This window comes from Aulonocara sp. 'chitande type north' Nkhata Bay, linkage group LG7 (genome assembly GCF_057382095.1).
Source record: "Aulonocara sp. 'chitande type north' Nkhata Bay isolate Kocher_YH1m ecotype deep benthic linkage group LG7, A_spYH_male_GT1.1, whole genome shotgun sequence".
Lineage (NCBI taxonomy): Eukaryota > Metazoa > Chordata > Actinopteri > Cichliformes > Cichlidae > Aulonocara > Aulonocara sp. 'chitande type north' Nkhata Bay.
In genome coordinates, this window is record NC_141350.1 from 44,412,567 (window position 1) to 44,425,855 (window position 13,289).

The 13,289-nt window shown below is 39.9% G+C and overlaps 1 protein-coding gene across 3 annotated transcripts; it reads right to left on the bottom strand.

Moving 5' to 3' along the window:
* Positions 1–3,980: 3,980 nt before the first annotated feature.
* On the bottom strand, positions 3,981–8,827 carry brf2 (BRF2 general transcription factor IIIB subunit). Of its 3 annotated transcripts, none has more exons than XM_086300628.1 (5): positions 8,226–8,360; positions 7,968–8,142; positions 6,657–6,716; positions 6,237–6,558; positions 3,981–5,126 (listed from the first exon to the last, which is right to left on the bottom strand). In XM_086300628.1, the coding sequence occupies exons 2-5, from the start codon at positions 8,113–8,115 to the stop codon at positions 4,292–4,294; spliced, it is 1,365 nt and encodes a 454-aa protein (XP_086156754.1). In that variant the 5' UTR covers positions 8,116–8,142; positions 8,226–8,360; the 3' UTR covers positions 3,981–4,291. The 3 variants fall into 3 exon arrangements, with proteins under 3 accessions (XP_086156754.1, XP_086156755.1, XP_086156753.1); XM_086300627.1 differs by lacking the exon at positions 8,226–8,360 and adding an exon at positions 8,546–8,827 and having other exon boundaries at positions 3,982–5,126; positions 7,968–8,191; XM_086300629.1 differs by lacking the exons at positions 7,968–8,142; positions 8,226–8,360 and adding an exon at positions 8,546–8,826.
* Between the last annotated feature and the right edge of the window lie 4,462 nt (positions 8,828–13,289).

A 13,289-nucleotide genomic window follows, 5' to 3' on the forward strand; every position in this document is an offset into this window, starting at 1 on the left:
CATAAGGAAATGAGAGGTAGCTCCAGAATTTTGCAAAGTGCTCTAACAAATAAACACTAAAGTATACACTTTAACTTCATTTACCAAAACTTTAAAACAAAGGCTTTGAAGTGCAACAGCAGGACATGTAATTTGTCAGATAATTAAAATGCTGCAAAAGGCAACAAAGGTGCAAACACACCAGAGAGGTTGAGTTCAATGACTCCAGTTAAGAGGAAAATTATCCACAGAGACCAAAAACTTGCACCAGTAAACATGCTTTTTGATCAAGGGTTTAAACGGGATGTGATAGGTGGGGTTAGGCTAAGATCCAGTGTAGCATGATGATTTGGATTGTGAGCCCCAGTAGAGTTTTCTTTGTGTGCACGCTGTGATCAGCTGACCTGTTTTTTTGGGGGGGGGGGGTTTTGGATTTAGACAATTTATTCAACAACATTTAAGAATATTACACGAGCTATCATGGCAGCATTCTCACCAAGTACAAAATTAATACAAAAGATAGCATTTTACGAGTTAAAATAAAAAGCATGACCAGCATAAATTTAAATTGATAACCGCTACGGTTGCTGAAATTGATCAATCATTAATAATAAAAAATAATCTATAATGAATTTCACTTAAAGGTGCCTGTCATCAACAGACAACAGCAAACTCTTCTTTGATTGTTTTCCTTTAAAGAAAAGCCACATTTATGCTTGTTGTTGTGGGAGTTTTCCATTTAAATAAAGCCTGCAGACGAGCAGTGAGCGGTAGCTAACATTCTTTAATCCAAACACACAAAGAACAGAAAACCAAGCTTGTGGAGAGCATGACCGCGGGGCAGACGGTCAGCAGAGTCTCTCTGAGCCTAGCATGGCTCTCAGTTAAATACCTTCTCCAGGAACAAAAGGCAGTACGCAGCTATTTCACACCTTAAGGTTCACACTCCCTTGCTACCTCCCAGAGTCCTCAAAGAGACAAAAGACTCTTCCTGTGGAGTGGTCTTCTTCCCCCCAACTTCCTTACTACACCCCCACCATTTGTCTTACAGTATGGGTGTCAGACATGTTAAAATCCAGTGGCACCAAGGCATCATACAATAAAATAATGTGATTAATACATAAGTAAAAGAAAATCTATACATGCTCTTTTACCTTTTTTACTTGGTTGTCTGCACCCTACCACTAGCTCTACCAATCCATCTCAGTGCTCACTGCCAAGTAAGCTGTTTAGCATTCACTAAACAGCTTAAAATTTTCATACTTGGAATAACACAAGTTGATTATAATTCAATTTGTTTTTCCAAGTGTTTTCACAACATAAATTAACTCTCATCTTCCTCTCCTGTCCTCTAACATCAGTTCTTTATATTATCACACATTAGGCTTTCTCTCAATGGAAAATACACATTTCTTTTATCGCGCTCCCATTTTTCAGGACTTGTTAGATGGCTATAATACAGAATTTCCACAACATCAGCTGTGACATCTGTGTGCATGAAAGCATGAAGGGGATAAGAAGGAAAACAGGATGCGCAGAGGGTGCAAGCAGGACCGTGGGATGCCACTTTTTAATTTGAGCAAGTACCTCAGTGCGATCAGCTGAAAAGACTGCCAGGCTGCAGCACAGGAAAAATAATGGTGCTTTGTATTATTATGTATTTAACCACACAATCAGATTTAAGTCATAATTAGCAGAAAATGCCAGAACGTCATTCCAGATCACTCTGTCCCACTTCAACACCAGTTTTTTAAGCTGTAAAGCTGGATTATTTCTTTATACATCTATGAGGACTGACTGAGTTTTGAAGTCACACTACAAGAGGAACCCCAGTTTTGGGCACTTATTTTGTGGGTTTGATTTTTAAGTTCTCAGGTTTGCCACTTATGTGAATCTTTTATTATGTATTGTGGGAATTTTGAGTTTTAAGACGCATTGTGTTCAATAACAATAATTTTCAAACAGATATTTCCTGTTTCAACAAACTTTTTCACTGAAGTGAAACGAAAATTGGACGTTTACTCAACACAATGTAGCCTCAGGACAACAGGCTTTTTCCACAGCAGATTCCTCATAGTTGGAAATGCTCATATTAGTGGTAACCTTAAAGCGTCCCTTTATTGTATTAAGGAAATCCTTGTAGTTCATACAACAAAGAGACAGGACACACACAACCTGAATGTACTTCAATATGTCAACATGACTTCAGCAAAAAGGGCTTATTATACTTCACAGGTCTCATATCTCAGGTAGAATTTGTGATGTTGTCACAAAAATGGTCTGTCAGGGGAAAAAAATTAATTGAAATTTATGGTTTTGATGTTCGGGCGAGTTTCTTTCCATGTCCATCTGATATATGAGGCATTTCATACATAATATGCAGAAGAAAGCTCTTTCAAATGGTGTCCATTAGTGTGAGAAATTTGATCTTATTAAACTGGATCACATGTTAGGAACTACCAGAGTCATACTCAAACCTTAAACCCAATGCCTGTTCAGCTGCTCTTTAAACTTTAAACTGGGCATTGGAATGAAGAAGTGAGGTGACTTAAGTGACTTTAAATGTAGCATTAATACTAGTGCTGCTATTTCAGAGTATATCAGAAACTACTGACCTACTGGGATTTTCACACACTGCCATCTCTGGGGTTTAGAGACTATTGGTCGGAAAAAGAGAAAATACCCAGTGAGTGGCAGTTCTCTCGGTTGACACCAGAAGTCAGAGGTAGACAGTTAAACCAATTCAACTTAATAAACATGAATGGAAAGTTTATAGGAAGAACTTGTTACAACCAACATATGCAGAAGAGCATCTTGAAACAGATGTACTACAACAGCAGAAGACCACACGGTGCCACTCCTGACAGCTAAGGTCAGAAAACCGAGGCTACAATTCAAACAGGACATGACAAGACTGGAAAAATGTGCTACCTCATCTGATCTCTCATCATAATAAACATGCCTCTACCATGCCTTGTACCAGTGCTTCAACCTTTTGGTGGTGCTGTAATGGTGTGGGGATCCCTTAATATCAATTGAGCATCATTTAAACTCCACAACCCACCTCAGTGTTGTTGCTGACCATGTCTAGCCCTTTAGGACCACAGTCTTCTTGAACATGACGATAAGCTTTTAAATAGCCTCCAAAATTTGAGAAATGTTTCCAGCATCTTGTTGAATCTATGCCACAAAGCATTAGGGAGGTTCTGAAGGCAAAAGGTTCACCTGGGTGCCAGCAACGTGTAACTAATGAAGTGGCCAGTTGCTGTTCTAAAGCTTCTAATTAGGGCAATGAGGAATAGACAGTTTTCATACAGAACAAAAATTACCAGTATTAGTTTTAAAACCTGACTATTTTTCTTTGTTATTTACAGCGTCCTTAAACAATGCACCAAATAAAGCAGCAAGTAAAGAGGATGCAGTGTCCTGTGCAAAAGCACCATTAGAGGTCTATCTTCATCATTACAAATGTTGAAGAGGAAGTAAATACTTAATGAAATCCAACAGAGGTTGAGAATGCAAATGCATGTCTGCTACTTCTATACTTTTGAACTTTCTCTCAATATAGCAACAAAGCCGATTGTTTTGGGAAGTTCAACTGCAGGTAATCCCCTCGTGGATTAACCCAAATAGGACCTTTGAAATGGAAACTGCTATCAAAGATAGAAGAATGTATAAACAAGTTCCAATAAAAAGTATTTCAAACATTTTCCTCTTACACAAAACCGTTGAGCTCTGCTTTAATAAATCTGACATTTGAGTGGATCAATCCAGTACTAGCAAGGTGTAAGTAAAGAAATAGCTGGTGAGTGTATATTTGACTAATTACCAGAGCTCTACTCAAACACATCCTTAGATTTCACTTACATTTGTTTATTACTTTCTTTATGTTTGTTTGCTGTGGACTCAGCAGTAATTGCTCTATTTATAGCCATGTGTTATTTCACTGATAAGAGCTCTAATATAAAAGAACAAACAGAAAAGCCATCCAAAAATCATAAAATGTACACGGTGAAGTTGGTGCATCCTTTTAATCAGGCCTTTGCTTTAATCACATTTCCATTAAAACAAAATATTTACACACATTAACTTCCTCATGCTACACTTTCAAGTGCTGAGTGAAGCTTTTTAAAGTACAAACACAAAAGACATAGCCCCTTATGTAGACTGTACAAAATTAGATGAATAGGTTATATAATCAAGCCAACGAAAATGTCTGCATCCTGAGTTCAACAGTCATAAAAAAAAAAAAGAAAGTGCACATAAACTTAAATATGCCAGCCATCTCTGAAGAACCAGTCACTGGGCTCGGTTATAATTTAGCACTGTCAGACAAAGACAGCATGTGCTGCATTAAAGCGAAGTCTCGAGCCTCCTGAGGTGTGCGAATGTATGAGTCAATTTCACTGTCAGAGATTTCCTCATCACCAGTCACATCCGTGTGTTCAGGCTGCACCGCTCTCCTTTTCTTAGCATTAATGACACATGGGGGAGCAAACAGAACTCTTTTACCCCAGTTTGGAGGTGGATTTTGACTCTCCTGAGTGTCGCTGTGCTCTGGCAGTACACGTGGATTATAGTCTACATCTCCTGGCTTCTCTTTCCCGTCAGAATTCGACCCATTTTGTTTCACAAAAGACGTAATTGGAGTCTGATCTGCACACTCAGAGATTTGGGAGGAAGCAGTCCCCTCAGGCGGAGCCTCAGCACAGCTGGCTTGACTCTCCTCCAGCAGAGCGTCCTCGTGGGTTCTCATAGCCCTTCTTAGCAGGGCGTACCTGTTCTGCAGAATGCATTCAACCAGCTGAATAACATTATCTGGTGTCACTGTTTCCCTGACCCAGGGTATTTCCTTGCCTAGCTTACACAACACCTCTTTGATTTCAGCTACTCTCTTCATAGCAGACTTGAGCTTTTTCACTTTGGCAACCTGACAGAACTTGTCCAGGGAGAATTTCAGGCGATGCTTGTTGGGTTTTAAGGATTGCCAGGCCAAATACGTCGCTGCCATCATTATGGGGATGGGCTTACGGCCAGTCACAATCCAGGAATCTGCTGCCAGCTCTACCAGGGCCACAGCTCGTTTGGTCAGGTCCCTCGAATTCTCAGCCAATTCTTCAGGAACATCAAGTGAGCTAATTTTGTATCTGTCAAAGAGAAATGCTCCCAGTAAATCTGAGATAAAGACTGAGCTGGTAAATCATCTAGAGCACTGACAGTTTTATATTTTAACAATCAGCTTTTCAGATAAACACAGTTAACCTCAAGTAACTCCAATGAAATGGGTTTTAAAATTTAATCGAGGTTTAACGCTGAAACAAGAAACTCCTTTAAAACCAGGGCAGGCCAAGAGAGAAATGAATGTTAAACAAGTGGAAAAACAAAATCAGCTTTTTAAGTTAACTAAAGTAGTAAAAAACTATGTAAGCCAAAAATGTTTTTAAAATAAAAGCAAATAACTACATATTCTATAACTAAGGATAACTTACCACTAAATTATCGGTATGACTGAACAAAAAAACGACTCAACATGCCGTATTTGGAACAGAAATGCTGAGTATGACCCAAAGAACACCATCCCCACAGTCAGGCACGGAGGTGGAAACATTAAGCTTTGGGTCAGTTTTTCCTGCTAAGGGTTACAGGACGACACAACGAGGGGCCAATGGACAGGGCCATGCACCACGAAATTTCAGAATCTCCTTCCCTTGGCCAAAACTTTAAATATGGCAACTTATTGCCAAGGCAACGAAGAAGTGGCTAAAGGTAAAGCACACTAAAGTCATGGAGTGGCCTTGCCAGTCTCCAGACCTCAGTCCTACAGATAAATCTGTGGAGGGAGCTGAGGCTTCGAGCTAACAGGCAGCAGCCAAGAAACTTAAAAGTTTCTGTAAAGAGGAGTGAACTAAAATACTAACTACAAGAAATGTCTTCCTGCTGTTCTTGTCAACAAAGCTATGAAGTCCTGTTTTGCTCTGGGATCAAATGCTTATTTCACTCAATGACCTGCAAATCATTTTCTACCTTTTATGTAATGTGTTTTTCAGGATTTTTGGTTCATATTCTGTCTCCTTTAAAAAAGTAAAGATGGTTAATTTCTTTGGAAGTGAGCAAACTAACAAATTCATCAGGGAATCAAATAATTACATCACCACTGTAGGTCTCAGTTAGAAGACCTACAACTGCAATAAATTAGTTGTTTTGAAATACCTACTTAGCATTTTAGGACTGAAAGCTGCAGTAAGTTCTTCACTTACTCATGACAGTGAGCTTCTATTACATCAGTGACGTTGATGATCGGGGCCTCGATGCTGAGGTTCTTGACCATTTCTTGATAAATCGCTCCCACCGCCATCGAGTCGGCATCCAGCAGGCAGCTGATGGTTCCCACAGTAATGGGCCAATTGAGCTGCCTGCAGCTTAGAAGCACACAGCAACCAGTAAGAATCTCTTTCTTCTGAAGGCTCACTTTGAGGAAAGCTTTATGCTCATAGGCCATCTTGTAATACGTCTGTGAGAGATCCTCAATCTCCCTGTTGACCATGAGAATCCGACATATGGCTTTCACACGCTGCTGACCTGTAGGTGTAAAACAAATCCATTTGAGGAAATGCACAAGCAACAGGACTGAATTACACTGAACTAGGAAAAGCTTCTTTTGGAGGGCAAGAGCTCACCTTTTATCAGGTTTGTGCACGGCCTTTTGGCAACAGCAGTGGTTCGACTGAAGCTGACATCTGCAAGAGGGGAAAATAATCAAGGCAAAGTCCAAAAGTGATTAAATGTAAAGAGAGAGATCTACCATTCCTTCAGCAGTAGAGGGTCATAAATTTCATTCATATGGACTTACTTTACATGCTTTACAATCTTCAAGTGCCCTTCTAGTCATTGCCCTGTACTGAAGTTAGTAGTCAATGTCAGCAGCAAAAAAAAAAAAAAAAAAAAAAAATCTACATTTATTGACATTACATAACCTTTTACATAACCTCCCCAGTAGAACAAATTTATTAAACCGGCCTGACTAATGCTAAGAAATTTCAAATTATGTATCTACACTTACCTGACACTTTTTTTAGCCATACATGTCCAACTGCTCATAAACATCATTATCAATTCAACCAATCACATGGTAGCCCCTCAATGCATTTAGGCATGCAGACATGGTCAAATGACCTGCTGAAGTCATGAGAATGAGTAAGAAATGTGATTTAAAGGATTTCAGAAATGTCTGATCTCCTGGGATTTTCCCACACAACCATGTCTAGGGTTTTACAGAAAATTTTCTGAAAGACAGAAAATACCAGTGAACAACAGAGCAGCAGCGGTCGAAAATGCCCTGTTTGACCCCAGTGGTCACAGGAGAAAGACCAGGCTGCTTCAAACTGATAGGAAGGTAACAGAACCTCAACTTCAAGATATGCAGATGAGCATCTTTGGAAACTCTGGAACAGGTAAGTGAGGCTAAAATTCACTGTGATGGTGGTGTGGGGGCATGTTTTCTTTGCACACTAGTACAAGCTTAGCATCATTTAAACACCACAGTCTACCTGAGTATTGTTGCTGACCATGTCCCGTCCCTTTATAACCACAGTGTAACACTGGTTTGAAAATGAGTTCACTGTACTCACAGATCTCAGTCCGGTAGAGCACCTTTGAACATTTGAGATGATCATTATGAAGTACAGATGATAAATCTGCAGCAACTGTATGATGCTTTCACATCAATATAGACCAAAAATCTATGATGAATGTTTCCAGAACCTTATTGAATCTATATCTAAGAAATCTCTAACTGTGAGGAAATTAAGCCTCGTCATTACATAATTTCTCCACTAGGGAGCACATACAGGTCCCGCTTACTATCAGTACTTTGTCTCGGTGAGCTCAGCAAACAAAATTATGAAAAGAAACAAACAAACAAAAAAAACTACTCATATTTAACACGGTCTTTTAACGGGACAGACTTGACTTCAGTCTCATTTTCGTACCTGAACCTCCCACTGGATCATTAGCCAGGACTCCCTCGGACACCACAGAGCCGCAGTCCACACACACCAGCTGAGCCTGAGAGTACAGGTCATCGTCTACAATGTTTGTGGAACCGCAGGCCGGACAGCGCATACCAGCAGCAGACATTATCCTTAGTGAAGCTGCTGCCGCCGCCTGAGGGACAGCTAAAGGTATGAAACGGGTACTAAACTGATAGGAACACCTGCAACACACACACACAACATCCTGTTACTAACCTGGAACTGTCAACAACCAATGAACGTCGCTTAAGCGACCGGTCGCGAGAAAGGAGCCCAATAATATGTGTCCGGATAGAAACAAGGTTCGGATTCTACAAGGTTCCGCTCGGCCAATTCGTCATTTTTGTAAGCGATTAAAAAAATCACAAGGCCGACCCTCCGGGGTGAGTTATTCATAACAGAAACACTGTTGAAACCAATGATGGTTGAAACACAAACAACGGGTTTTACGACCCCGGAAATTTTGGATAAGTGCTCATTAAAACGCATCGCCACACAGCCTAGTACGAAAATATAACATCACGTTTACAACTTACCTATATACAGTCTTTAAAAAGAAAAAAATTAAATTAAATTAAATGCTGTTACTAACAGACCATCCTACGGGTGCATCGTGGCCTCTGTCTATAAACCACTCAAGCAGTGGGTGTAAGTCACTGTAGCCAAACAGACATAAACTTTCAGTTAAGCTTAACTGCAGGGATTTCTTCAGCTATTTCAGTATCCCCGAATCAGCTTGATAACATTCTTATATGTAGGTAACGTTTTCTTTGTATGATTTAATCTTTTTTGTCGATATTTGAAATTAAATTTGACTGAATGTCAGCTCCTAAGACATTTAAAATAATTAAATGGCGTCATGAGGGGCACGAATTTCTGTGGAACGGGAATTGTGACTACCTGTTTTTCGGTATGCATTCATATATGTTTCAGGATTGTTTGTGTTGAATTTCAAACTGTAGCTTCATACATTTGCTCATCTTTTGTATTGCAAAATTTGTTTACCAGAATTTTTTTTTTTATCTTGATAAGAGCCTAGCTTCCCCTGCCATCTTCTTTAAGGTCTGATGTAAGATGTAGACATTTGGTAGAGACAAAGAACAAGGCACATGTCCAAAGGGTGGCCAGCTGAATGAAAGCTTTGATCAGAATAACAAAGAGTGTTAAGAGTACAAACAGAGATTATCATCAGGAATCTGAATTTTGAAAATAACCCTTTTTAATCAAGGTCATGATAATAATAATAATAATAATAATAATAATAATAATAATAATAATGACAGTAATAGATTTAATTTAAGTACACATGTACTTTTACATGTACATCTGATAGTATCATCAGATGCAATTCTATCAGTGCAAAGGCAAAAAAGGCTTAGAATGTGTCCATAAATATATGTATAAAAAGTTTATAAATGAGCAACCTCTATACTTGCTAACTCTCTACTCAACTTAAAAGGAAGATAAAACACGCATCATACTTCACACATCACACAAGACATTTTGCATTCTCTAGGCATTCAGCTTGCATAGCTCTCTGTCTTCACAAAATTGCAAAGTTCCAGCAGCATTTTTTGCTGTTAAAGCTTTTGCATAAAAGCTATTTTTAAATCTTTTTGTCCTTGTTTTTAATGTCCTGAAACATCTGCTCGAGGGCAGCAGTTCAAACAGAAAGTGTCCGAGGTGGGATGGATGTTTCAGGATGCTCTTTCCTTCTATGAGGTACCGGGAACTGTAAAGCTCTTCCAGGGAGGAGAGAGGTGATCTTCTGTGATCACCCTCTGAAAGCGCTTTTCTCTCTTCTACTGTGCAGCTGGGAAACCACTCTCTACTTCTCTGAGCAGTGATAGAAGGACATAAGCAGATTTTTGAGTGAGGCAAAGTCTCTGCTTTGCCTTCTTCCAGGTCAGCTCCTCTTCTGCTTGGATGCCCAGGAATCAGTCCAATAATTTATCCACACATGAAATGAAAATGGTCTGAATATCCATTTTCTACCTCTTGTAGTCAATAATCAACACCTTGGTCTTGGTGGTGTTAATGATCAGGTTGTTATCACTACGACAACCAGATAAATACTCCACCTCCACCTAATAAGCAGACTCATCACTCCCTTAGATGAGCCCCATTAAAGTGGTGTCATCTGGAAATTTAATGAGGTTGTTGCTGGAATGGGTGGGGGTGCAGTTGTGAGTATAGAGGATGAAGAGTAGGGACTCAGCACACATCCCTGTGAAGAGCCGGTGCTGAGACTGAGGGCTGAGAACTTGTAGCAGCCTACTCTCACCTTTTGGGAGTCAAAGAGACAGAAAGTCAGACCAGAAGTGACTGGACACTCTGTCAGTTTTGTCACCAGTTTGTGAGGGAGGTTGAAATCTACAAAGAGCAGCCTCGTGTAGCTCAGGACAACAGTAAGGAGTGTTGTGGTTATGGTGTCCTCTGTAGGCCTGGTAGCTCTGTAAACCTCATTCCTCAGCATGGACCAGAAATTCAAAATGGTGTGAGAGAGTTGAGTAATAAATGAAAAGGAAAGTCATGAAATGAGTAAGGGATTCTGATGATGTTGCAAGACTAAAAAGACTGAGGAAGAAAGAAATGTTAGAGAGGGCATTTAGGCTACTCATCACTACTTACCCAAGAACGACTCACAGCATGAAATCGGAATGACTTGAGGGCAACATGGAGAATGGAGCAGTAATAAATAACAGAAAATGTCAGTGCAGAGAGAAGTTCCAGTGAAAGAACAGGCATCAAAGAACAAAAAGAATGATGGAGAAGAAAAGCAACCCCAAAAAGCCATGAAAAAGTGGACTTCAAGTAGTGTGAGTATTCACGAAGAAGACTCACAAAAGAATCAGGAGGCCAAATGCATCATCACAGACGTCATCACAATCAAAATGAAGACTCACACAAGATGAACAACAGAGGATGCCATTACAGGCTGGAATGAACACAAAAAGACAGGAACAAAAAAACAATACCAAAAATTACCAGTGGTTATAAAAGTAGTTCAAAAGAAAAATCCCTGTTTCACTCTTTTCTTCAAGAGCCAACATATCATAATATCTCAGTTAGATCCATCCATGCAGTGCAAAATATGTGCATTTGAAAGGCAAATAGGGCCAGCGAAAGACACTGAGGTCAATACATTTGTGCTACAATAAAGAAAAAATTAAGACCAGACTAGAACTCTACATAAAGTAGGGAGGTAACCTTTCTATAGTAAACCTAAAGAGACCAGCCCTCCTTGAAATTATTTCAGGAATCAGTCCAACTCTAATCTGAATAAAAAAGTGATGCAACTAAGCTTGTTGACCCATACTGGGAAAACAATAAGCATAGTTGTGCAACACATGAGAAAGAAGACCAAAAAACCCCCAAAAACATATCTACAGCAGATAATGCACATAATGTTTCCTCTGAGAGTGTAAAAGCTCATTTGACAAATGCATCTGTTTAAAATGTGCGGTCTTCCCAGTCTGTAAAATGCTAACAAATGCAAAGTGCCACACTACACAAATCTACACTAGGATAACAGCTGGTCACCACTATATAATGCAAATAAGAGAAATCACTGTCAGCTACTTAGAAAGGGAAGGTAGAAAAGGATATCACAATGCGTTACACGCACACAAAAACTCAAAGACACTGCCGATTGCTGAATTTCCTGAATGAGAGAACAAGTGAAGCAGTATCAGAAGCATGCAGGAGTCCTAAACAATCAAGCACACTGTAGGGGCTGTAAAGACTGGGGGCAGGTATAATGGAGTCATGCAGGTGTCCAGAGCAGGGAAATGGACTAAAACAGGCTTGGTACTCTAAGACTGGAACCAGAGCCAGCAAGGCTGCAGGGCAATGAGGTAAGCAAATAATTCCCAGAAATAATCTTACAGGTTGCAAAACTCAGTGACTCCTTCACCTAAAATTGTCTACTCACTCGGACACTGTGTTAATATGGAAACCCAACACCAACAATGTCCTGGTTTAACTCAAGGCAGTATAGAAGAAAAACAATCTAAGATTCCCAACATGAAAGAGACAGAAAAAGGTAGATACTGAAGAAAGAAGAAATACTGACACAAATGTTGGCTGGACTCCTTTCACATTTATGTAATTATGGAAGGTTTTGAGAGAGTTACAGGGATAGTTGGGAGAGAATAATATAGACACTTGCGCACAGACTACTGATCAGGAGTTTTGATAACCTTTTGCTATTAGGAGTCATTTTTCCCATTCTGAGGGAATTTGGTAAGATATATGACTGATGGTCCATGTAAGCCGTGGGAGGGACGCCATTTTCTGTGTAGATTGAAACTGTGGACCCACTCACTCATTTACTAACCCACCCACCCATTCATTCACCCATCTATCCATCCATCGTAGGAGCAGCAGCCTAAACAGAGAGACCCAGACCTCTCCCTCCCCAGCTATATTCTCCAAATTATCTGGTGGAACACTGAGGCGTTCCCAGGCCAGCCAAGAGATATAATCTCTCCAGCACGTCCCGAGTCTACCCTGGGGTCTCTTCTCAGTCACGCATGCCTGGAACACCCAGGAGGCACCTTTGTAAGATGCTCGAACCACCCCCCTTTGACGTGGATTAGTAGCTCTAACATTTTAACCCATCTTTGAGAAGTTACTGTTGAATTATTAAACTATAAATTCTGAGAAGGTAGACGCAACGGAGGTCAGGGACCTTTTTTAGGACAACGTTTGTCTCTCTGCATCATGAAGGCTGGGCAAACACTGTCAGTAACAAATTTTGCACTTACAAAACCCGAACATTCATTCATGATTAATGCTAATTAAAATGAAGTCTTCTTACAGTCTGAAACTACTAAGCACTTCCCAGTGCAACAAAAATATTTGAAAGGAAGAATTAAGAAACACTGAGGGGGGTGGGGGTGCAGTCAGAGTATTTAACAGCTTAAAATAGAGTGATTTTCTCAAATGCCTCAGTGATTACAGTTTTATTGTTCATAATCTTAATCTTGTTGAGCAATGCCCTTTGCACATGCAGATCAACTGAATATGTTGTGGCTGCTGGAAGACTTGCTGAATAGAGGCTGATTTCCACCCTGTGGTACACAGAACTTCACAGTTTGAGACCTTGAGAACTCATCACAGCCAAGGCAAGTTTCCCATTAGTACTCATATTACCGGATTGTTTATCTCAAATTACTCCATCTGTTCATGACCAGTTCTTGAAGAAATATCCAAGAACATCATGTTTTGTACAGCATAAAAGGATATCCAAGCAGACTGTCTTCAGACAAACTTTAG